We start from the raw sequence: 27,535 nt of genomic DNA on the forward strand, positions 1-27,535 counted from the left end.
TCAAATAGTTCCGACTAGCTACACAGCTTTTACACTTTACAAAATAAACATAAATTATAACAAAAAAATATATATATATATCTCGATATACTAATACATATCAATACATAATCTATATATAAATATATGTATACATCGAGTTTTTAGGGGAGATGTATCTCAAAACTGTTTGTTATTTTACAATACGTTTCTCCATTGTCTCGTATTTGGTTCTGTACCTGTTTTTTATCTTCTTTTTTTTTGCATCTTATGTTGATTTGTTTATACTTTTGGTTTTCACCAGGACCAGGTTACACATTAAGGTATCACTAATAGTAATAAATAATATAACATGCCTAACAAAAACACTCTAAAGGGGCACTTCTGCAAAATGAACACTTTTACCTGTAATATTTAAAGCACATTTTGCTGATCATACCTTATTCAAGCTTACATTTTTGAATATTTAACTTTTTTACATCTCATGACACCATGTAGTTATGTAGTTGTTCAATTTCAGGCACATTTTCATGACAGAAAGCAATACAAAGCTGTTGTTTTTTACAAAGTATATTTTTATTATGGAATAACTTGTGCATTTCCAACAACTTTCAGCATAAACATGCCTTCTATTTCTATTTACAGGTCAGGAATGTCTTCTAGAATCCACTATTCTGTTTCATTGTGAGAATGATTTTACTGCCAAAAGAATGTATCACTAGTTTACATTTCTATGATGTTATCATACAGTTTCTAACAAGTACAACATGATCGGAAAATCGGATTTCATTCACTGGAAAATATTCTATAAGTTGCACAGGTATTCTTTGTTACCATCTATTTCACAGCAAGGTGTTGGTATTAATATTTATTTTTATACAGGTCTATATTACAATAAAATTCATGGGTAAAAATGGCACAATATTAGAATACAATCTCAGTTATTGCCAGAGGGGATAATCTGTCACTTCAAAGTTAAAACAATATTTAAATGCCATTAACCTTTCTAAAAAATAAAGACGGAGGCAAATATTGAACATTTCTTTAAGAGAGCATTAATGCATCCGTCGAGGTTTGACTTCGGTCGGTTCTACGACTGTGATTTAAACAAGCCAGTAATAAAAAATAAACAATTAAAATCTCAGGAAAGTGACTTGTGAGATTAAGATAGCTAGAGGGGAGCGAGGGCAATAAGACACAGTCCTTCTTCCACCTAAGCAACAAGCTCAAAAGCTCTGAGTAAGGAAACCTCATTGGATTTCCAATCCTACAATACTGCCAAAGATATTTCTAACAGCGTCAGCCTCCTGACACTGGGGTTAAAAATGTTTCAAATATTTTCAGCTAAGATAATTTGAAGATCCCTTTTTCTAGTTTTTGTGTGGTTAAACCTTAAATATTCTGAGCAAAGAAAACTTGAAGGGCCATTAAGCTTGTTTTACAAGAGAAGTTTCATTTTAGATGTTGCACTGAAGCTTTTTATGTGCATGCAAAAAAAGGAAATCTAGAACTTCAAAAAACTTGAGCACGTTCAGACGATTGTACAGCTTTTCACTGGAGGCTCATGACAGCTTTAGCTGGAGTAGAACATTAGCTCAAACTTGTTCAAGATGAACTCCACTATCTGGTTCTGGAAGACCATGTGCATGGTAATGTTGCCCAACTCCATCTCAGGCCGGAGGAGCGTTGGGCCGAATACAATAGCCACATTCTGCACAGTCATGCGATTGTCCTCCCCGTATTCAATGACCCTGTCAGAGAAAGATACATTAGGATGATCAGAATCAGAAACAGGTTTATTGCCAAGTAGGTTAACACATATGAGGAATTTGTCTTGATGTACATGATGCATACATAAACACAGATAAAGAAGATAAAAAGTAAGAAAAAACGCAAAAAAATGAAGTAAAAAACAATTGAAACTGGATCTGAACAGGTTGATGGAAACCAGAAGGAAAAATTAAATATATATAAACACCCTCGACTTTATTATTGTTTTTATGATTATGATTATAAATTAATTCATTCATATATCTATTTTTCTCTCAATATTTAGTACTATGGTATGGTTAGAGGAACAAATTGAATGGGTTTTTTTGTATTACTGTTTTTCACTTTACAATTTGATAAGAAATAAAAATATATTATTAAAAAAGCAACACCAAAGAAACATACCTGCGTAAATGTCCAAAAAGAAGTTTCATGGTGTCATGATTTGAAGGAGGAAGGGACCTGACCAGCTCATACATGCAAGACGCTTTTGTATTGTAATCTGGAATTCCTAGAAAAAAAGAACATAATCAGTTAAAATATAACTATCACTGACTGAATATAAATGTGAATCTTAATATTTGCTGTTTTTAGACAGAAAACACAAATGATTGTCATTAAGGGTGATTTATTCTGTCAAAATAGGATATTTTAATTAAAAAGCTGCTTACTGATTGCTTCAATGAACTTATTAAAGTGGCTGTAGGGGAAAAGCGGCTCAGGAAGCTCTCGGAAAAACAGTTTCAGCGCTCCGGTGATGACGTGAACGTCCTCCCACTGTCCGTCCTCGAGGTCCAGCTCCTCTGTAACAACACAACAGGGGCACAGACTGTTACAGCACAGCAGGGGGCGCTGCTGTCTGCAGTAAACTACCATCTGCATAGTTCCTCTGCATGTAGAGTCAATAACTGAGTGCATTGACTTTAAAGCTCTATTTTTGTTGTAAACTGTACCATGATCAGCCTTGAAGCGTAGTTTCTGAATGACAGCGAGGTTCCCGCTCACTCTGTAGAGTCCGTCAATGTCTAAACCTGTAATTTATCACACAGTAGGTTAACATCTATACTTCACACAGAAAGCAAATACTTCAATATGATTCAGAAAGTCACTGAATTACCTCTCTTTTCCACTGCTTTGATACATTTCTCCACAAAACTAGGAACTGTGGTCCTCTCTTGTGTGCACAATGTGGCCAGATGGCATCCAAACACATTGTCTATGGGTAAGAAAAACATTATGATTATCATTAGTCATAGTAGTAGCAATACTATGGATAAGGAGAGTGAATGAATAAGTGCTTCATTGAGAAAATATAACAAAGAAAGAAGAGAATATATGCAGAAATGTAGCTGTTTGGGTTACAAAACCGCAGAATATGTATACAGATAATGCATTAAACATCATATCTTGTAAAAAGTATGAATTACAGCATACATATGAGAAGCAAATTGAACTAATATAAAACACTATACATTTGTATAATAAATGCAGTAGGAACTTATTATAAAATAAATAACTATATCCCAATTTATACACAAATTACAGATTATATAAGACTATATCGTTCTTATAGACCATTAAATTCTCGTTTTTGTGTCCCAACAGTTTATCTTATCTTAGTGTATCCTTGCTGCAGTTTCTCTTTAATTTTTATCTGTGTTGCATGCATAATTAAATTAAATTTGCTTTATTATGTGTCCATAATACTTATTTCTTTCTGAAAAACAAATGTACTCTTATGGGTGAAGAAGAAACTGACCAGATATGAATCGCACACTTGAAAATACAAAACAGGAAATAATCAAAGTCAGGTAGTGTGAAACTGACATTTGATGTAGCTTCTATTCAAATCAGCTAAAGTCTGAAAAAACAACACCATGTTTTGTTATGTTATATGATGTCATATTATTTTATGTTGTGTTATGTTGTTATTACCCCGGATGTAGCCTTTCTCTTTCACAGACTGCAACGTGGGCCGCTTCATGAGGAACTTCATCAGCTTGGTCCGAACCCTCTTCTGGTCCGAGTCTCCTGCACCGCTGGAGGAGTGTGTGACGCTCGGCTTGGAGGCTGGAAAAATAAACGTTAGATATTAATATAATTGTAGCTCTTGATGGGATCTGATGTGTTGAACTGGGTCTGGAATGATGATATCATTTACAGCACAGTAAAACAAGAACAAATCAGCATACGTCTTCGCTTCTCAATGCCGCCTCCTAGCTTGTCGTCTCGGTCTGTGCTGCCGATCTTGTCGTATAAGTCCCCATCCTCATCCTCTGAGTGATGGTCCTGGTACTCCTGATGAACAGATACACAACGGGAGTCAATCCATGCAGCAAACTGTCTGTGCAATTCCCACCACTAAACCTTGATGAATCCATGTAATTAGTGTAGGTTGTCACATATAGATAGAACACTCCAGGATTTATTTTATGAATTCAACAACTTTTGTCTGAATTCATTCTCTAAAGGGTATTTTTTTCTTTATAATAACAAATTCTGCCACTACATTTACTGTATTTCCAAAGCAAACCATCTTACTTTGAGTATTTTTTTTTAAATAAAATGTCATGACTTTTGATAGTGCAGCTATGGGCTAAATTCTTCCTGGTTTCATGAAACACCCAATGATGACAACTCCATTTTCTGTAATAAGGATGTTTCTCAAAATGCCATGCTGTCACTTTTTTTATCTTCTATTTTCTTGAGTTTTTTCATATTACAGTAGAACACCTTGATGTCAAACAGCGTGTGACCTGGAGTTTTAGGAAAGTACATTTCTGGGTATCATGGACACAAACAGAGATTGATCAATAGGAATCAAGGTTATATCTGCAATCATGCTCATGTAGAGATATATTTTTAAAAAGTAGACCATCTTACAGTGTATTTGTCTTTTCTTAGTCTTAAGAAGAATGTCAGCACTTACCAGTTGCCGTATGGTGTCCATTAGGACTTTGTGCCAGTCATGGATGATGCTTTCTGTGTCATACTGTATCAGGAACTCTACACCATTCTTGCCTTTTAACTACAGGAGAGATACGTATATATTTAGAAGGGCTACAATACATTAATGATACGTACAAAAAATAATCAACCGGCAATGTTGGTGGTTGTATTAATTGATTAATTTTCTAACCACTTTATAGAACATTGTATTCTCTTGGTTGTTTTGATTAAGGTAGGGATATATTCCCACTGTAAAAATCTTTTACTTAAATTTATCAACAAAATAAAACTTTTATTTTGAACCTGGCTCTATCCAATGTTCAGATTTCCGTTCAGGAAATGTATTCACATTTGCACATTTGCATTTAATAAGACCTTATTTGCATATCAAACATAGCATGTCAGAAAACTTCCTACACAAAAAAAGTATGTTAGAATATAACTTACTGTGGTGATATCTGTTATAAAAATGACCCTATAGACTTGTAATGTCCCTTAATATTTGATATAAATACAAGTGATCATCAAACATAGTAAGGGCTCAGTTCTTAATGAGGCTAACATGCTAATATAAAAACAGCTCCACACATTGCATTATGTTCCATGACAACAAACAAACACCTCTAAAACGTTCTTCTTGCTGGATTTATCCTTCGAGGCCCAGCCAATCGTAGCTCCTCTCAGGTCCACCGTGATCTCCGGAACAATCTGATTGGTTTTAATCTGCATGGAGGCAAACAAAAATACAGCTGTTTACGAAACTGACTCTGCTGCATTCCAGGAAACAAAAGCTGTGACTGTCCCTGTCAATCTACGACCCAAGGGCTTGTCTGTGCCGTCACTCCTCAGAAAGGCGCATATCAGCCTGAATCACCCTGCAGTTTAATGTTTCATTTGTTTCTCAGACGTAGATGAGACGTTGACATGATGCCAATGTGCAGACTACATACAAAAAAGCTTAAGGCAACTTCAAAGAAAGAAGATCAGTTTAATTTGATCTCGAACCTCCCAGAAATCCAACATTTAAAGAATGCAGCTTGTCAGAGTTTCTTATAAATGAACGATGAGCACTTTCCTCAACTACCAATACGCAAATCCTTTAGTTTGAACAAAACGTATAAGTGTAGATCATACCGAAGTTCCTGTAGCTGCAGACTTTGGATCTTTGTGGAACGTCAGCACCCCTCCATGGAGGACTGTCCATGTCTGAGCCCAGTTTTTCCTGAAAATGGGAGAATACTTGTCAATGTCACAGAGAAAGATCTTTATGGGAAGATGACACATGATTTGTAACACACCCAAACTTAAATACTGAAGAGTGAGACTATCCTCACAGTGAGGAGTCAGCTTACCTAACTTTCTTGCCGTTGTCACACACTTTTGTTTTGTTGAGGATACCGGCTTTCTCCAAGTTCTGCACCTGAATAAAACATTTTAACTCTTTATACTGTATTTGTAGGCTTTATACCTGCAACCATGTCATGTGATGATATAAAGGACACACGCCTAAGTCACAATATTGGACACAACAAAGCCTTGCATGCAGACAGCAGTCACATTCAAAATAATATTACAATCCATGCGCATGATGAAATCATTATGATAAATATCCTTAAAACTAAAACATTTGCATATTTGTATTTATATTGAGACAGAGGAAGACTTTTTGCAATACCTAATCATTACTATGGAGAAATCAACAGATTATTTTGTGTTTTCTGTTAATGCTTATAGGACAACAATGGTATCCTATTCCATATTTTAGTTATTTTTAAAGGGGCCCTATATTTTTCCAATTTCCAGGTTTCATATCTGTATTGTGTGCCTCTACTGTGACATGTTTATATGATTTAATGTTCAAAAAGGCCTTTATTTTTCTCATACACCCTCTGTCTGAAACCAGAGCCCAATCTGCTTGGTTAGCTGGCTGCCTCTGTTGTGATTAATCAATTGCTTAGAGATGTCCTGCCTCTTAGCCTATCAGGAACAATGTGTTGGTGTGCTAGCCAATAAAAGCGCAATTGTTTTGTAGTGAAGTCACTATGTTATGGAAGTAAACAAAGATATCTAGTTGAGGCGTTTCAGGCGGCTGAAACGCGCCTGAAACGCTTCAATGGGGAGTTTTTCTTGAACACACTCGGGGGGAAAACTCCCCAATGGGAACTTTGGGATTTTTGCCTTTGCAAACCATACATGCACATAAATCTATATAACACACTTCAGGAAAAGGGTGAATCCAAAAGGTATAATAGGGCCCCCTTTACCATTTAACATTCAGCCTCAAACTCAGTCACGCTTAACAAAATGGTTTTAGTTACACCCCTATAACACAAGTAAATAATGCATTTGGTGGGGACTATTTTGTGCTCTAGTGATTATTTGGAGCAGCAGGGTGGTGTATGTAGGATTGGCTCAAACTACAGTGTGTTTATGTGTGTGTTTATGGTGATGAAGGAATATGTCACCCAGTTCAACAGTGTGACTCAGTGGTGTGCATTTTAAAAATAGTTTTGGACAACAATGGCACTCTATGGCACAGAGGAAGGAGATACATCAGGCTTTAGTTAGACATGCAATAGTTTAAAAAGGGCAAAAAGAGAGGCTTTAACAGTAACTTATCACTATGAAGTAAATGTTTGTCTGCATATTTAATGGTTGTAAAATAATGACAACATTGGCATTTAGATTTGCTTCCTATAAGCATTTCTCTCACTATGCAATTCTGTCTGCCATCAGGTATGATATTCCAGGGGAAATTAAGGCACAAATGAAGTATGACAACCATTATGTAACCAAATCAGAAAGAGCATGGCAGATGTTTGTTTTTTCAGTTGCTATCCCCAGTTGCAGAAAAGTATCAATGTAAGTCATTTGTAGGTACTACTGGAAATGTAGGATAGTGGAACAATCGTAGTTACTGTGGAAAACAAAATTCTGCGAGTCATGGGCATTGTTGTCAACACTTTTCCAATGAAAACAGCTAGTTATAGTTTCAATAGTCTCGGGGCCAAAGAGCTGTGGGGTGTGATTACCCTGCGCAGCATTGAAAATGATTTACATATTCATACATTTGAGTATATTTCTAGTTTTTACCTTAAAGTCAATTCAAACTATGGAAGAAATGAACTCTCCTGTACTGTTACTGAATGGAAACACTGATGGAGAATAATAAAATACATGGACAACTAAAACATATACAGTATTTTGTTATACCAACAATCGCGACTGTAGTTAAGCAGCATGTTGTGAAACTCTGTAACGATACAGTATATACCTGCATTTCCCCACTCGTCGTTGCTGCTATTTTAACTTTTTCCCGGTGTATTTAAAAGTGAAAAATCAGAAGCAAATTATGTGGCACTTGAACCCACTGAATACAGAACACAAATGCTAAAACAACATGAGGTAGATGAAGATGGGAATGTAAACAGTTGGTTTATTAATTTGGATGTAACATGCATGACAGCAACATAAATCCAAATCAAACTAATTTGAAAAAAATCATGTCTTTTCAAATGCAGCTTGTGGGATCTGAAATTACACCTGTGGCTCATCATAGATAGATACTGCTGTCTATGAGTCGAGCTCAGCTTAGACTAACAACCCACATTATAGCGCAGCCACCTGGAGGTCAGATAATAGGGGTTTCTCCAGGGTCTAAACCCAAAAGCCTTAAGAGAGAAACACAGAGAACCATTCAGACACAGGGCAGCACAAAGGGCTAACTTAAGGGCTAACTAACTATATTTTCAGCCTCAAGTTATTCGAATGTGAGTACATGTACATGACACAACTTCCACTCACATTATGCTGCGTCTCTGGAGAGTTTCCTGTGCTGGAGCTGTCGCTGCTGTAGTCCGATGTGTTCCTCCTGTGACTTGGCATGAATCTCTGCACAACATTAAAAGAGTTTAGTTAGAAAAAAATCCAAAAAGGAACAGAAAAGATGCCATTTCATAAGAATGTACAAATCCCGTGGAGTAGCTGTGGTGAGAAAAATACCTGAAATGCAGTAGAACATTTTTTCAGAAATACCAGTAAATGGTAAGTAAGTTTATCCATTCAAATATTTTCCACTAGCTTATTTAACTCAATTGTAATCCTATTTTCTTGTCTTTGTGGTTGTATTTATGAGTGTTATTTTCTACTTTCATAAAACACATTTAGTTGTAGGGTAGCTGTTTTGTTGAAGCCAGCTTTAATGTTTTAAAAGTATGCAGCTACATATAGTTACAGAACACATGGCTGGAGAACTGTTTAGAAATGGGCATAATGTTTAACTTTACTCCGTTCAATTTCATGAAGTTCAATGTCAGGAGAGTTCAATCATTCTATCCTTTTTTTCCATTGAGACATATTATAGCAATTTTTCAAAAATTAAATTACGTTTATCTTAATTAAATTAACTGGCAATTTCATTTTTTTATTTTATGAAAAAAAAATCTTAGTTGCTTATTTTCATTTTTGTTTCCTTTATTCTATAATACCCCAGGACTTCCCAGTCCTACTCCCCCTACCTTTGTATACAGCTGTCTTTGAGCTATTGCTGTAAATACCAGTTGACTGCAGTTAATTTGACTTGCTAAATAAGGGTTTAGAAACATGGGAGTGTCAGTTGTTAAACAGGGACTCACCATCACTACTTGTGGAGGACTGAAGCTTTCTGTGTGAGCTGACTGACACACCCTGCATGAATGATGCAGCCTGTACATGTACATGCAGGTCTGAGTGTGTGTGAAAGTATGTGTGTACCCCATCATCGTGAGCTGCGCTCAGCTGAGCCGATCCCATGGTGTGTCTCCAGTTTTTGATGACTGACGGATTGTCTGCTTCAACTCCATTCTCCATTCTGTAATGACCTACAGGGACCTGGTGGGAACCAAAATACATTTTTAGTTTGGTTTAAATTAAAATAAGTTTTAAGGATGACACATTTAAAGACCTGTTACTCTTGAAAAACAGCACTTTTTGTGTCCTGAGTGATACATATCGCCATCTTCTGTTCACACAAAGCATTGATCCCTGTTTAGTGAAGGATCTTTACCTCAGGCAGGTTCCACAGAGACTTGGAGCCATCCCTCAGATAGTAGTAGGTCTGCCCTCGATCATCCACAGACTTGATCCACTGTTACATAACAAAACATGACTTTATTAAAGATGATTTAAAAGTACTGTTGTTCTAAAAGAAGTAAAGGTTTTTAAGTGTTTTAATTGTTTCATTTTGAAATAATAATGACTTCCCTATGTAATTCATAATAAGTATATGTTTCTCTCCTATACAAGAAATAGCTATCATTATTGGAGAGTACAGGAATATATGGAACAGCATTAGGATACAACAAATAATTTAATCACTAATCTGTATTATATTACTGATACATTTAGGACAACAATAGTTGAATAGATTTTTAAAATAAAATACTATATCCTCTCATGCACATAATTTAGTGTTTTTGAGGAAAAAAGTCTCACACAATGGCCTCTTGAGTTAGAAAAAAATCTGTTAACTTGGTTGTAGTTTCCCAGGAAAGAGGAACAACAACACACTGGAGTATTTTGCTCCATAGCAGCTGTGAAGTATCACCTGCACTGTATCGATGTTGTTCCTCTTTTTTGCTTGGATACAAAATAAATAGTGACATTTCAGAATGGTCTCTGTTCTTCATTAGCATATTTGGCATTGAGGTCATGCATTTGTAACAGAAAGTATTCAAGATATATTCATTTAATTGTGTGATAGTTGTGTTAGGTTGCTGTCTACATTTTTTGAGAAGTATTTAGTAATTGTATAAGTAACCCCTCCAAAACCTGCCAAATTGTAAAGATGTTTCAAACTAAGAGTTTGTTGTGCAATCAAACATCACTGTACCTGTGCTGGAAATATCTCTTAATGCAATACAAATATTTATCCAACACCCTCAAAATGTTTTGCAGTTTTGAAATGTCTATCATTTGTCTATCTACTACATCGAGGACCTTTGTTGTCTTAAATCCCATCTTCCCCCTCTCTCTTATCAGCCAGTCTTTGGAGCTACCTGCTCTGGGGAGTGTTCGTTGGTGAACACCCAGGTCCCGTTGGGCTGTACATTGAGGTTCCAACCGTTTGGGGTGCTGCGATCCAGGTTGGCCCGGGGGATGATGGTCCGGCCTGCATGACTGAGAGTGTACTCTTTAGGGAGAGTTGGGGGCCCCATGGCTAGGAGGTCCTCACTGCTCTCTGGAAGAGCAGCAGCTCGGTTATCCTCTAAGGGGTAGTCTTCCTCAGGGAGAGGAGGCTGGGGATGAAAACATGGGGAAAACATTAAAACACCTGCGTCTGAGCTCTGTCCAGAGACTGAGTGATGCTTTTGGTGATAGATTTTAAAAGTTTGTGGAGTGCTGAAAAAGTACTTCACAGAATAACATGAAAAAAATTGTGAAAAAAGGGAAAAGTTCAACTTGCCTTATTTTTTGGGTTTTACTTGAGAAGACAGATACCACTCTCATGTTTGACTGTCTAATATGAAGCTACAACTGTTAGCTTAGACAGCACAAAGTGTGGAAAAACAGCTATCCTGGATTTCAGTTATCGAACCAACAGCACCTCTGAAACTTACAATTTACCTTCTAAGTATTATCTTGTATAATCTGATAAAAATTCAAAATGAAAGAGCTAATTTGTTTTGCAGTCATGGAGCTCAACTAAGCTAAGCTAATCGACATGAGAGTGGTATATCTCTTCTCAAATAAGTCTTGGCAGAAAGGTAATACATGTTAATACTATTTCTTTGTTGAGTTTAACCATAGCAGTAATAAATAGACTGAACCCTAACCCTGTTCTTTGTCTAAATCAATCTTTTTGTGTTGATGTATTTAAATATCACGAATAATGTCATGTAAATTATTTCCCACTATGACCTAGATAAAGAGCTCAATGACTTTTCTATGACATTGATAAATACTCTAAGTCAGAGCATATCCATGGCCTCAAATATATTCTCTTTTCTAGCTCAAAAAAGCCATTAGGGCAGAAAAGAGGTCACTTGTGACTAAAAAAAGAACTGTTAACCATGAAATATTTGAATAATGTTTGACATGTACCTAAAGTGAGGCATTTGAAAACTTCTAAACATCTCTTGAATCGCCCTGAGCGTCATTGGAATTTCAATATGAGGATAAATGTCTTTTAAGAGCTAATGTTTTGGACATTGTGGACTGAATCTGTGAGCTTCACTACTGACAATGAGTGCTATGTAGGTGCAGCAGATTTAATTCAATTAAAAGCAGACTGTATTTACAGCGCTCCCCTGGGTGAAGCTAAAACAGGAGACAGAGAGCGGCTAAGTAGAGCAGCCAGGCTGTCCTCACCGGTCCGTCCTCATGAAACCTGTGCACACTCATGGGCTCCATCACAGGGGGGTATGGGCTCAGGTGCTCCGGGGCCTCCCAGGACGTTTCCCCGGACATGGCGTTGTAGAAGTAGGGCTGACCGCTGCTCTCATCCACTAACTGCTCCCAGTCTGAGCTCCACGCAGGCGGGGAGGATGGAGAAAGGGCGGGAGACTGAGGAGGCTCAGGGGAACAAGGAGGCTCAGGGTCCTGTGGGGGAGTCTAGAAAGGGGCTGTCCCAGGTGGTGCGCCCCGTGGTGGGGTGGTAATAGTACTCCTGTCCACTTTCTTGGTCAACGTGCACCTCCCATCCCTCTGGGTCAAGAAAGGAAGGAGAATAGGACGAGGGAGCCAAGGGTGGAGACTCGGAAACGCTTTTGCGAAGCTGTGATACATTCACGTACACTGCTGACCGGAGACTTTCATTCTCCACCTGCTGAAAAGCAAAATAATTAATATTTTAGGGAAGTACATTAACAGGTGCTTCCAGAGGACAAGCTCGAGTATTTCCATTCCCTGCCACTTGATACTTCTTTCCAGTAAAATTCAGAGCCCATTTTATAGTTTAACATTGATTTCATATATAAATAGATTCTGATTACACACATGATCAACAGACATTCTTTCTTTCTTTTTACGGCTTAAGGAGTGCTTTGATTCACTGCACTATAATGTATATAATATCCTGTGTTATATTTTGTGAACTTCAATAGTCTACTTATCTCACAGTTTACTGATTATTTATGTTCATATTCAACTGTATATATATATACACTGCCCGGCCAAAAAAAAGGTCACAAGCCTGTGGGGGGCAGTGCTATGATCTGGGGTTGCTGCAGTTGGTCTGGTCTAGGTTCAGCAATGTGCCCAAAGAATGAGGTCAGCTGACTACCTGAATATACTGAATGACCAAGGTTTTTTCTTCCCTGATGGCACGGGCATGTTCCAAGATGACAATGCAAGGATCCATCGGGCTCAAATTGTAAAAGAGTGGTTCAGGGAGCATTTCACACATGGGTTGGCCACCACAGAGTCCAGAACTGAACCCGATTGAGAATCTTTGGGATGTGCTGGAGAAGACTTTGCGCAGTGGTCCGAATCTCCCGTCATCAATACAAGATCTTGGCGAAAAATTAATGCAAGACAGAACTAAATGTTGAATCTCGTAATCAAAGCTAAAGGCGCTCCAACGAATATTAGAGCGTGTGACCTTTTTTTTGCCCAGGCAGTGTATGATGCAGGCTTATTTTTATTTATATTTCTTCTTTAAGATGTCCGTACTTTAGAATTGTTTATTTATTATTTTATTTCTATGTGCAATGACTTGTATTGTATTGTATTATGTTGCTGCAACGCAAACATTTCCCAGTCTGGGATTAATAAAGTAAATCTTATCTTACATTGGTGACATTCGCCATCTACCCAGAAACACACACACACATATATATATTTATTAGACAAAAACCCTCCTCACCAGCTGAAAAACTTAGGTGGTGAACACATTAATGCATTAATAAGCATTATCCAATAAATTAATGTATATGATTCTGAAATGGGTCGTTGTGCAGAATGAATACTTTTGCTACTTATAGTATATACTATATGCTATAAGTTGTTCCTATTACTTTGGCAATTTTTTAAGGCAACATTTTTAATGCAGGACTGTTGTTGTTTTTTTTAACCTAAATTAAAGAACTTAGTACTTCTTTATTCACCTCTGGCTTGTGTAGACATTTTGAAAAGTAAAATATTTTTCCAAATAACCTGGTGGTGTTTTTGTACTTTGTAACATTGGTCTTGGTCATGCAGTGTCAAGTACCAGCCTTCAGCCCACGGCCTTCACTATAGCTCTTAATAAATCAGCCTTCCGCTTCATAAAGAGCACCAGAGCACAGGAAGTAGCTCGCAGCTGAAAAAAAAAAACACACCAAAGAGTTGTGCCTCACAATAATGATCATAACCTATTCTTGTGAGATTTTCCGAAACAAACGAACCTCAAGAGTGTAATGTTTTCGTGTCAAAACATTGCCCAGAGGTTACGTCTGTATTAATCACAGCAAACAAACGCTTACATCCATGCTGTGTTTTTTTAGGAAAAAAGCCATGATAAATCTAAGTTAGATAAAAAATGAACCATAGCGACAAGAGCCTTTGGCCACAGGCCAACTCAATGTAGGTTAAACTTTCCGACTATCATCAGGCATTGTCTTGCCCTGCAGCAGAGCTGCGACCTGCCCTAAAATAAATTACATCTAAGATTATACAATATTAAATACAAACTGCATTCCCACTTTCTGTCTTTTAGAAAGAAGCTGTTTAAACCTCCATGTCTTGTTACAATCATACATAGAGCTCTATGCTGCATGGCATGCAAAACATCACAACAAATTTGTTTAAAGAACGACAATTAGGAGTGATCTGCCATGTGATGAAAGGCTGCCTCTGTCCTCACTCTGAAACTGATACTCAATGAAAAGTGTCATTTAAAATGACCCCCGGTGCCTGGATAAAAACAATGTGATCTTTCTTTAAGTTGTTCTCTCCTCACCTGTGCTTCACTGAGGCGATTCTTCCTCAGCGTGAGACTCGTGGGATCTACAGCCCTACAGAGTCTTTCAAACGCCTTCATGGTGGCACAAACAGACTTCACTCTTTCAGACAACACTCTAACTGCCTCTTGTCTCGCAGCTAACCTCATGGTCTATATTTACCAAGGCCTGAGACCTCTGTGTCTGCATCGGTGTATCACTCACGCTAAATGTGCAGTGCTATAAAGAAGAGATGTATTACTAAGTAAGGTAAGGTAAAGTTACTCATGCACTTTACAGGGAGATATTGTCATAAAACTGTCCTTCATTTATTTGAAATCTGTAGGTAATTGTCACTTTGTTATATTGGGATTTTAAAAAACATGTGATCCACTTAAAGAAATATAGTTCATCGTTCAGTGCTCCTTCTTCTTATCAATTCATTTTAGTATGCAAGTCCCTCACATCTTATTGTCTTCTTATTTATTAATATCAGTTCACTTGGTTCAAATAACTGTCTGGTTTATCATAATTATTTTGCAAAAACCTAACGTATTCCCATTTCTGACTGTCCTTTGTGGAGTATTTTAAGAAATAGAGTGGGCTGTTGGTCAGTTTATTCTGCAAAACTCCAAATTTCATGGAGATAATTCTGAAATATGTCCTTAAAAAACACATGTTCCTCAAACAATGTTAGCAATGATACCATATTTACCAGATTCTTATTTCTAATTAATCTGTTTTTGAGTATACTTTTGAATGCAGGACTTGAGAATTTTGCCATTGTGGTATGGCTCATTTTACTTCAGTTAAAGGTCGGAATACTTCTAATATAGATAAAAGAGGTTAACTTAAATAAACCTTTCTATAAAAGAATGAGGAAAGGAGAGTAGTGCACGTTATGGATTTCATGATCAGCTGTGTTTTTTATCTGTCTATTCAATGTTATCACTTTGCTGACTTGATTGATCTCAATCTAATCTCAGTGCAGTCAATGCGGACAACCAGACAACTGACCCCTAAACATATCGATTCAACACAACACAGTCCGACTCCACAGAACAGAAAGAGGAAATGAAACAGCTGCATCATTGATCTCTGAAATAGCTACGCTGGATAAACCCCCGTCCTATGCGATGGGAAAAAAAACTTTACAGGCATATACATATCAACACTATGATTCAATGTGTGTGTGAGACGTCATCTCTTCCAAGGGAACACCACTAAATGCTAGCATGTCAATTAATCTAAGTAAATGTACTCTAGTAATGGACTTCATTACAATATCGTGCTACTTTATTCTATTCTCAGCTATTCCATTTCATTGACAGCTGTAGATACCATCTATTTTTGAGGACTTTATATACAAATACATGATATTTTATAACAAACAATATGTTGTCAAAGTCTCCAACATTTTTTGGCCCAAGAAAAAAAGGTTTGACCACAACCTCATGATCCGTGTGGTCTCTTTCATTTTTTTCTGCCAAAATGTTTGGATTTGTAACTAAATAAATAGTTAAATGGCGTAAAATTCATTATTTCAAAGGAAGGATTATAGAAAGGACCAAAAATGGCAAAGTTGCTCACATATTTAAAAAAAACTAGTTCTCACGAGCTCCATTATTCCTGAAATGAAGTACTTTCGTTTTTGATACTTTACATTTGCTTATTACATTTCTGTGTTTTCATTAAGGATTCTGACTTAAACTTGTAAAGGAGTAGTCCCAAACTGATTTATTGATGGATTTTACACCCAATTTAGAGACTTTGTGGTGTATTGGTAGACACTATCAACCTCTTCTCCAAGAAAGGCTGTCCCAAATGGTAGAACACATGTTTGTTGTTCTGACCTTAAAACACACAACCTTGAAAGAAAAGGTCCTTTTGAAACTCATTTTAAAATGTTCTGTCACTTCCGTATTTTGACAGAGCCAAATAGTATAACAGTATGATAACACCTGTTAGTTTTCGCAACAACAGACCAAAATACTCATTGTCAGCAGATGTCAACAAACGAAAATGTCAAAACTGAACCCATAAATACAGTTACTCGCTGCTGCTTTCAGATAAAGGATTACATATTTGATAATGAAAATATCAACACAGAAGAAAAAAAGGTGTTCTTCCAACATCCATAATATAAATTTGAACCAACAATTACAATAGATGAGCAAACAACAGTGTTGAGCAGATCAGTTCAGGAAAAGAAACAAGTGCAGGGGTGCTATGCTTACACAAAGCCGGAAGCAATACTGTCATCAGGAACTAAATTGATACAAAACATGCTGACCACAGACAATAAAGTTGTACAATATAGCAATAAAAGCTGATTTGATGCCGGAGTAATGACCTACCTGAGGAACCACAGGCAGAGTCATCCCTCGCTTGCCCCTATGACTTGACCAAACCTGCGAGTACATATCCATCATGTTTATATCGTTCTATTTAGCGGAGCCATGTATGCAAATATACAAATGGACTCCGAACTGATGTAGCGTAAGCGAGCCAGAATCTAGATCAATCAACTTGTGAAGGGAAATAGGTGCAGGCACATTCATGAGCACACCCTGAATGCACACATCTTCCTCTCGCAGTAGATGTGACAGTTGCAGCCCAGATAGAAAGGAGAACTGTTACAATAGCAGCAGGAAGGGGCTGTGTGGGGACTGTGAGACGAGTGTGTGTGTGTGTGTGTGTGTGTGTGTGTGTGTATGTGTGTGTGTGTGTGTGTGTGTGTGTGTGTGTGTGTGTGTGTGTGTGTGTGTGTGTGTGTGTGTGTGTGTGTGTGTGTGTGTGTGTGTGTGTGTTTGTGTGTCGTATGCATGAATTCCTGTGTACAGGGTAGGCGGAGTAAAGGGTAACTGTCTGTGTTGTCGCGCAATGAAACAAGGAAAACAAGAATAAGGTTTGATTGCATGGGGCAACATACACATAACAGGTTAAGTCAACCTACTTCCTGATACTATGCTTATATAGTAAAAAAAAAAAAAAAAAAGGTCTACATGGAAACAACTTTTTTTAAAGGGGTCACACCAGTAACTACAGTGTGATACTCAAAGGAAGGTGTTACAGGACAATAAAGGTACGATAAAACCACTTTGCTTTTGTTACACGTTAAGCATCTGCTTTAATGGGTACATTATCTGACCCTTCAAGTGCAGTAGGTCACTCAGATAGTAATGGGGAAAAAAGGGAAGCAATCATTTCGCACAATAATATCTTCTTTTTTTGACAGGATATTCTGATGAAACACTATTTTGTTAAAGTCCACGAGGCATGAAACAGGAAGTCTGGGTTTAAGGCCAACTGTTCTACCATGACTTCCTTCAATGTGGGGCAAACAGCAGGCGTTTGCTTTTTGTGGCTGATTTTGTAGAGGTTTTTGGGGCTAGAGTTAAACTACGTTTGACACATGTTGGTAACCCTTGTGTTTATACCGCTACATCTACATGTATCAATTGATTTTGAAGTACCAGTGTGAGAAGGCTGTCAATGCTTCCTGGAACATCCTGGAAAGAGGATAGTTTACTTTTCAAATATGCATCGAAAAGAAAAACTCAAAATGATATACTGGTGTTACCAAATGGCAAACTTCTTTTGATTCACTTCGCACTTTAACACTACCCAATGTTTTGCTTTTTGCTACTGCAATATTAGATGGAGACAGATATTAGACAGAGCAAAAGCAACAGAAGTCTGGTGCTGTAGTATTGCGAGCGAGAAAAAAAATGTAGACCTTCATCAGGAGATCTCTGTTTTGCTTCAACCATCGCTTATGTTGACAAGAATACTAAACTATTGTATATCACCTTATTTATTTTATTTACAAACATACTTATTTTAACCCAAAATAAATTGTTTTCCTTTAGCTAACCAAAAAGTTTTGTTGCCTAAAAATAATCAAGTAGTTTTACTTGAATTCATGAAGCTAACAACATTTACAAAACTGCAAACAAGCATCCATATGTGACAGGTTGAGTTAAATCCTTAACTTAAGAATGCTACAAATGTTCCTCATTAACTTACAAGATAAACTTATCCTTAACATAACAAAATAGTTTTGTCTGAATTCACAATGTGGTGATGTTCAAAAACGCAAACACGCAGCCATGACGTAGTGACAGTTTACGTTGACAACTTAACTTACATATGTTACTTAATTTAAGTAACAGCACACTTATTTTAACCCAAACCATGATATTTTCCTTAGCCAACAAAGTAGTGTTTGTTGCCAAAACAAAATTAAGTAGCTTTGTTTGAATTGACAACATTAACCCCATGTTTCAGACTGTGACCCTGCATACTTATGCATGTGAAGTGATTAGAGGATCAGAGCAAGGCATTACATGGCATGCAAATTGTTTAAATGACTAGATAACTGAACCTAACATGAGATATATATTTTTTTAAGTGGGGTGCTACATAGAGTTTGGTTTTAGCTTGTATTGCTTGAAGGATATCTAATAGCTTTACTTTGAATTTACTGCGCAAAGACCTTGAAATCTTCGAGTATGATTTCCATGCTTTAGCACAAAGCAGACAACTCTCAGCCCTCAGCAATGCATGAAGCAGCAATCTGCTTCATTACTTAACCACATTAGCGCTCATCCAATCAGACAATGGAGTCCCAAATTGGGGCCCAAATCACACCACAAAGCACACAGTCGAGCTATTGAATCAATCTGGCTCCACCTCCTCTTACATCACACTCCTAATGGCCCAGAATCCAGGATAACACAAGAAATGCCCAATGTGGAATTCTTAAGCTTATCACGTTCTTATCGTTGCACTTCAGGCCAGGTCTGCGTACCGATATGCGAAATGCGCTAATATTGTTGTTCCTAACAGATTTCTCCCACTCTTTCTCTGTAGGTGAAGGGTTTTTCTGTGTAGGAGGGGAAATGTTTAAGTACCATCTGCTGCAAAGCTTCTGATGCAAGTTATTTTGCAAAGGGGCAAACTTGGCATTTGGTTACTGGTGCATCATGCAAACATCTAAAAGCATAACTTATTCAGGACTTAAGCTTTGTTTTGGTTATGGGAAGCTTCTGCACTTTGTTAGTAATTGCAGTCACTAGCCATTTTATTAAAGGTAGGGACGCACCAAAGGACGGGATAGGTGTAATTAAGCGTGTCATTATGACTTCAACATTTCATAAATATCAATGACATACAACATAACCTGTGCCTATGACTCATGCAACTCTTGACAAAGACTGGCTGTATCTTTACACAACTTCGTAGATCAATATAGCAAGTTATCTAAGAGACTGTCAGATGTCCGTTGAAAGTACAAATGCATAATTTCTCTTGCTGTGCATGTTGGATGTGATCACTTCTTTACAATGCTGTACCCATAATCATATTGTTTATGAAAACATACTCTTAAGTCTAACTTAGCCCAAGTTTGTGCCTCTCGTGTACAACCATTAAGTTTAAGTCACAAAGCCAAGTGTCGCTTTCTCTGAAAAGTAAATACCCAGCAATCTGTCAAAACCAATGTTGCTTGCATTTTAAAAATAAGCAAAGATGTGTGAAATCTGGCTACCTGGATTGGAAAATAAAGTCACAACTTTAGAAGTAAGTTAGACATCTTTTCTATCTGATGGATCATCACTGATGGAATACGTTTCCTACAAATGGATGTAAGAGTATTTGAAGACTGTGAAAAGATTATTTCAAAGAGATCTTTATGCTTACATCATCTTGAATGATGGTACAGCATATGGAAACAAGCTCTCTTCTGTCTTCAGAACGTACAGTTCAGATGAGAGACAGACACGTACCAAAAACTCAACCCTAGATAGATTCTGGCAGGCTTTCGAGTTAAAATGCAAAAGGCATCGCTGTCTACAGTAATACTTTATGACCAAAGCATGGTAGAAATGAAATGCTTGTTGTGACCGGGAGGTGAAAGCGACATACACCTGTTATTTCACACTTGATGGACGAATGTGTTCTGTCAAGCAGACAGGTATAGAGAGGTCTGAAGAGACACTCACACTACCTGTTGGAGCAGTTTCTTGGCATTCAACTTGCTCTGTCTCACACACTTTTCTCTAGATAGTCCGTCTCAGGATAAGGAATATCGGCCTCAGCTGTTCAGTTTTAAAGGCCTAAATATCACATTTAATGTGCACAAGAAGACAAAACGAAGAGTTACTTTGTGTCCTGGTGTGAGTACCTAAAAGCAAGATAAAGCTTTTCAGAGTGGTTAAACTGGGAAACACATTTACAGGCTGTAGACAAACCCACTGTCCTGTCACCATGGCAAAGCAGACCAACACTTAAGTGGCACAATATAAGACAACGACAGCCCTCCCTTAAATCACCACTTTCAGTTACTGCCCTCAGGGAGGAAACAGAAGAACAGAGTACACTGCAAAGGGAAAACAGCCCTTTTTGAAGCCAGCTTGAAGCTTCTAATTTCAATTTATGTTAAAGTCTTTACCTTCAAGCACCTAGCTCTTTGCGAACTGTGCTTTGTTTGTGTTATATTGGGCCCAAATGTGATTTCATAGGTTTAAATATAACCTGTTTAACTGCGGATTTGGCTCATGCAAAAAAAAGAAAATGTGTCTTTATGCAAAGCAGCGAATGCAATGTTTTCTATACCATTCTTTTCTTTCACAGCAGTGGCAAACGTTTAATGGGACATTTGACCCCTTGTGCCATTTATCTAAACATGAAGCGAATGAAGACTTCTTGGACATGCTGTGTTCAATATTCATTATGGAGCTTAATAGAGGTTCTAGCAAAGAGTCCAGACATACTGGTGCCATTAAGACTGCAACATAAGGTAAAGGCTCCACTTAACATAAAAAAGGCTTGAATATGAACTCAAGCAAAGACGCAACTATTAAATTAATAAGCAACTATTTGAAATATCAGTTTGAGTATAACATTAAAGCTAATATTAAAATGTGATAAAAATATATGTGAGGAAGTCATCTGGGCTTTACGAAACACTGCTTACCACCACAATTTTCAGACCAAACCACTATGATTAATAAGGGAAGATACATATCAAATTGAAAGTAGTACGCCTTTCTGCAAGCTGTAAATGAACTATTACCAAACTTTGGATTCCCAATCCCAATTTGATTTGTTCCCAAACTTAACATCCCATCAGAGACCAAAGAACAGCCCACATTCCCAGGATATTAAGTGACCTACATTAAGGGCTAATTGCAAGTTCTGCACATTACATATGCACACACACGCCAACTGGCACTGAAAGCTCCAAAGCCCTGCTTGTTGGGAGTCAGGCCAGACCCCCTCGCATCACCATGGAGATGGCCCTTCATTGTGGGGGGAGAATTAATGCACTTCTGGCACGTCTGCAGTGGCTCATTCATGTTTCCCATGAGGAGAAACACAAACGTTATCGGGTTTAAAATGCACAATTTGATCAATCTAATTGTGTTAAAGTTATTTAAAGTCCAACTAAACAAACTGTCCCAGCGTTACAAAAGGAAAGTCATATAAAATCTCCTTTACAAACTCCGTAACCTTGCAACAGGTGCAAACAACAACAACAACAACAACAACAACTTACCTGTAACAAAACTTTGCCCCGCTTCGTTTGTGTTCTCTATCCAACAGTGAATTATGCTAACACGAGGTAAATACTCCCAAATGCTTCATGGTTTCTCCACGTTGCGTTTGATCAAAATCTTTCCCAGGATCGTCCCCAGCGCTGGGGAAACGCAGGTAGCAGCTGGGGGTTTGGGAGTGGCTGTCGGATTAACCCTTTCCTTTTACTCGCAACAAGAAGAAGCCACCTAGCTGACACTACCTGTTTGTAACCTGTTCTCCAATGACATCACTGACTGTACATAGCATTGTATTAAAGTGAAATGCACACACTGCAAGCCCTCCCTGAACAACAATTCAACACATTCAATGAAATAAAACTATACACACCCGGCTTAAAGTGACTCCACAGCGCGCAGGAACAAACCAATACTGAGATCCTGAATCAGCTGCTTTAACTGGGGTATTCAGGGAAGTCCTCTTCCTCGCCCATTGAAATGGCATGAAGGGGAAGGCCAGCCATTCATATGCTGATGAGCTGGCACAGATACTGTGAACTCCACCAACACGGCTATTACAAGTCTGTACCTTCACTGCAACGAGTGTCAAACTCAATTTGTGGTTCGGATGTAAAATCTAATCTAATCACATAGTGCCCATCAGTGATTGGAAGTAAGAAGATTAATACTATAGTTAAAAGAGATTAAACCCATTAAAGTCTGTTAAAAAGTATTTGAAAAGTACTGTAACAGCCTATGAGAGCTAGTCCTTTTGTATTATCAACTGTTATATCATTATTGGTTAATAACAGTGGTGAGTAATCAGATCTTGTACTTGAGTAAAATTAGTAAAGTACTAAGTAAATGTACAAAAGCATTGGTATCAAATTAAAGTTAAAGTACCAAAAGTAAGCACTCATTATGCTGATTGGTCCATTTCAGAATAATATGATATGTTTTGATTATGATTATTGATGCATTAAAGTGTTATCAAAGCTGGTAAAGGTGCAGCTAGTTCACTTACTTTGTATACTGCAGGGTAAAATGTGAATACTCCAGATGTAACTAAAGTCTGATTTAAGTGTTGATTATATTTCACATCATTAATCCAAATCTGTAAAGTAACTAATGGTATTCAATACATGTAGTGGAGTAAAAGTGCACGATTTACCTCTGGATTGTAATGGGGTAGAAGTACAAAGTAGCATAAAATGGACATTCTCTGGTAATGTATCTTAAAATTGTACCTAAGTAAAGTATTTGAGTAAATGTACTTTACCACCTCTGGTTTGTACTTATAAAGTTTTATGATAATCGTTGTATAAAGCATTGCTACTGAGGAAGCTGTGTAAGACTGCGTGAAGTGCATTTGTTGGGTTTGTAAATTAACATTTATAAAAAATTCAAAAATATCTCAGGGTGTGGGGTTTTAAAGATGTGAGGCCTGTGTGTAGTCCTCTCCAAGTTACATTTGCCCCAATATAAGCCGATAACATACACACTCAAATCCAACTATGGGATGCATTGTGGATAATGTAGACGACAGGATTTTACCATGATGATTCAGTGTGGAGTATAAAATAATCCCCTCACCTTTCTTTTCATACAACCCATTAAAAATAATCAGTTGCAACACGTCACAACAAGTAAATGGGAAGTGAGAAAAGTCCGTTTTATCAAAACAAAACACAAAGATAAGAAAAAAATCTGAAATGAAAAGTATATGATGTGTATGTTTACCCCCTTTCTGTTCCTATTAGACAGGCCACATTTATTTATATTATAATAAATTGCAACCTCTTCACACTGATCTCCATGTAATAAATAATGTGACTTCTAAAGTAAACTGGCTGCATTTGGGATGGTTTGTGTCATTAAATACTTAATTTAGATCAAGTTCTGTTTTTGCTTTGACATTAAAGGATCTTTTTCAGATGACCTCCTTTAAAAACATCCACATCTAATCCTATTTAATTTAATGTTGTAAAATAGTCAAAATGAAATAGTCTTTCAGCACTGTACTGTAGGAACTGTAGCTTTTCACAAATGATTAAACTGCGCCCTCTTCTGGCTGTAACACCAAAGTGACACATGTTGATCTCATTTTAGAAAAACACTAATACAAAATGATGAATGAGAACAATACAACGTGAAGAAAATAAAAAGCTCACCTGCTCAGTGGGAGCTTCATCTGGACAGGAAGTTGCTTTTTGAGTTGGATTGAAATGTTGCTCATTAAGCATTAATGTTTCATCTGCATCAATGGGACCAGGCAGCTCAGAAAAAGAGTCAAATTCTGGGATGTTTAGCTCGGGTATGGTGTCATATAGGGGTGACTTAGGAGGTGAAGGGAAGTCCATGTCCTCATCTGGGAAGAAAGTAAGTTGCTCTTCTCCTTTGCCATCCTGCAGTGGCTCTTTGGGTTCTGTTCTGACCTTTGGCAAATGATGATGTTTTGCATACAGTCCCGTGATGTCAGTATTCAGAGGTGCAGGGGTAGAAGAAAAGCCTTCTGTTGAATCCTGTGTCTTTATGTCATCCTCTCTGTGTGCAAAACTGCTGCTGGTTTCTCCTTCTTCCACAGTCTCACAGGGCTTCACATCTTGTATGTTCTCACATAATCCAAACGTGGAGAAGTGGTAAGTCACTCTTGGAGCATCCAGATCACAAACACGAATCACTGTTGTCCCTTTACGGGGGTTTATATCATCCATATCCAGTGGCTTCATCACAGGTGAATCCATCTTCTTAGGTACAGAAGAGTGTTCAGTAATTGTTGGGAGCTCCTTCATATACTGGGCAGGGACATAAAAGGGTCGGGTGTGCAGGTCTTTGCGTACTTGCCACCAGTGTTCATTAGTTCTGGATACCAGGATGTAACTTTCATTTCGCCTGATGGACACAAGGTGACCGTCTTTCGCTGTGTACTCAAATTCATGCTGCACTGACACCAGTTCCATGCTCTAGTGCACCTATGGTCTCTGTGTCACTGAGGATGGAGTGTTGACATCTTGGAGCTGTGAATAGTGGAAAGGGAAGTTCAGTGGCCTTTAAAATATATTCTTTATTCATTTCAGTAAGTGTGTTTTAGTTCACTGTCAAACATTTCCACTTAAAGAAACATGTGACCTCTTTGATGTCCTTTGGGAACAGAAACACACTACTATAACACTTATAGCAGCAAGATCAGCAGATTAAAAATGACTGATGTAGGTTTTTTTGTCTCTTTGCTGTCATATAGCATCTCTTTGTGGTGTCTGTTGTAATTTTGGGTCTCCCTTGCGGTTGTTTTGTGGGTCTTTTTACATTTTTGAGAGTATTTCTTGTCATTTTGCATCTCATTGTAATTGTTTACTTCTTTTGGTAGTCGTTTCTCAACTCTATGTTTATTTTAAAAATTATATTGTGTTCATTTTGTGTCTCTTTGTTGTCATTTACATCACTTTTGGGTCATTTGCATCTGTTGGTGATCATTTAACATCCTATTGTAGTTGTTTTGGTTCTCTCTTCAATCGTATTAATCTCTTGTAGGCTTTAAAAACAGAACTTTAGTTAGTAAAAAGCAGGAAAGAGGGCATATATAAAATATATATTTAAGGTGTTTTTTGTTGTTTTTGGTCGTTTGCAATAGTTTATTGTTGGTTTGTCTCTCTGTAATCATTTTGCTTTTCTTTGATTGACTATCTATAGTGTTTTTATTGACTTTAAAACAAGAAATGTTGACAGTCATTCCAAACTTAGGCACTGACCTTTTAGGCCCCATCTAGTAGTGGTTAGTGTTTGACATGATCCTAAAAATGCTGACTACAAAAAAGGTCAAAACTATACTATTTGGAGGTAAGATTATGAACAAAATTCTCTGATGCCTTCCGTCAATACAGACTCTTTTAAAGTCTTTATAACCATAGAAAATGAATAGACAGGAAGTTGCTTCCAATAGCTGCAAAACAATTAAAACATACTCACCACTAAAGCAGCAGACTGAAAAGTGCTTGGCCACAAAACAGGAAGCCTGCACCGAGCTCTGCACACCATCAGTGTGACGTCATGGGGCAATCTCTCAATTCTCTTATCAGCCCTTACAGCAAACTGAATACAAAGAAACAACAAGAGGTCCTCAGCAGCTGCTTCACATGCAGAAAAATACAACTGTGTCTGTTTTGTTGCCATATAATCACATTTACATGTTATGTGGAGCAAATGTGAGTTAACGTATTAAAAACATTAAACATGGTATGGTCATTGCAGTACAAAATACTATACTCAAATACTTTAAAATGACGTTAAAAAGCTCTATGGGTCATTTCCAAGTTAGATTTAACTGATAATATCATGTTTGATTTGAGTATCATCCAACAACAAAAGGGTAAGTCAGTGCAACTCAAATTATTTGACAAAACTTTCAGGGCAACAAAATAAATCACCTTCTGGACTCATACCCACAGGCTACAGTGTAGGACAAAATGAATGATTCTACTTGCCTGATTTTGTTTCCAAAAATATCCTGCTGTTTGATATCTCTCAAACAATCTTCAGAAAAGTGTTGTATCTTAATAGCCGGAGTCGTAGAGCTCAAACTGCTTCTTATTCTCTCTGCTTGCCTAGCCAACTCTTATTTCCTGTTCTGTCAGGGTCTGTTTCTCTACCGAAAGAGGCACAGTGATATATTACAGCACCGAAGCCACAACAAATGGGAAGTCTCACTTTAGCTAAACTTCCCAACATATTTGTCATATTTATGCATTCTCTTTATGGCACCTCACTGACAGGGAGTGGACTGGAAAGAGTGGCAAGGCGGTGATTCATTATGACATTGCAACACGACAATACTAAAAATGAAACGTGTTAAATGAAAAATCCAAGTTAGTCTAGGCACATGTTGAAGTTTAAGCTTATACTGTACATAGTTCTTATTGCCATTTACTTCAGCAGATGACAGGCACACACGAAAGCAAGTTAAATGGAAAGATCACTTCATGAGTTCTAAAACAATGAACTTGTATTATTTATATGTGCATTTATTTCTGATGCTAGCTGTGCACTCTTGCATATATGGGACATGTATGCCCTCTGTTGGATTTTTAGGACAAATACAATTAACCATACAAGAGAAAAGCACCTTTAGTGCTCGGAAGTCACTTTTCTGTTTCTATGGATTTCTGTAACTTGTTTTGTTCTGCTGGTGTTGCTGATGGGGGGAAATAGTAGCAGTTATATGCGAGTAGGCCTAGTAGTAAGAAAAGTGTGATTCCTTGATTCCTCTAATACCGTTCAACATTTTTGGAAATAGCTATTTTAATATGGCACACAAGTAAGGAATGAAACAAGAGCACTGCATTTAGCATTCAAATGTATGGGCCACCACCCCAAAATGTAAATGCCGTTTTGAAGCACACAGTATTG

The 27,535-nt window shown here is 37.5% G+C and overlaps 1 protein-coding gene across 1 annotated transcript; it reads right to left on the bottom strand.

Moving 5' to 3' along the window:
* Positions 1-533: 533 nt before the first annotated feature.
* arhgap27 (Rho GTPase activating protein 27) lies at positions 534-26,759 on the bottom strand. Its single transcript, XM_063893282.1, is given in 20 exon segments — positions 534-1,730; positions 2,155-2,260; positions 2,421-2,552; positions 2,703-2,780; positions 2,867-2,965; positions 3,685-3,819; positions 3,942-4,047; positions 4,679-4,777; positions 5,320-5,421; positions 5,833-5,920; positions 6,051-6,118; positions 8,503-8,589; positions 9,451-9,567; positions 9,743-9,823; positions 10,734-10,973; positions 12,046-12,276; positions 12,278-12,499; positions 24,304-25,149; positions 26,099-26,221; positions 26,614-26,759. Coding segments are annotated over 18 exon segments (2,958 nt in total). The 5' UTR covers positions 25,093-25,149; positions 26,099-26,221; positions 26,614-26,759; the 3' UTR covers positions 534-1,552.
* Positions 26,760-27,535: the final 776 nt, after the last annotated feature.

This window comes from Eleginops maclovinus, chromosome 10 (genome assembly GCF_036324505.1).
Source record: "Eleginops maclovinus isolate JMC-PN-2008 ecotype Puerto Natales chromosome 10, JC_Emac_rtc_rv5, whole genome shotgun sequence".
NCBI classification, from domain to species: Eukaryota; Metazoa; Chordata; class Actinopteri; order Perciformes; family Eleginopidae; genus Eleginops; species Eleginops maclovinus.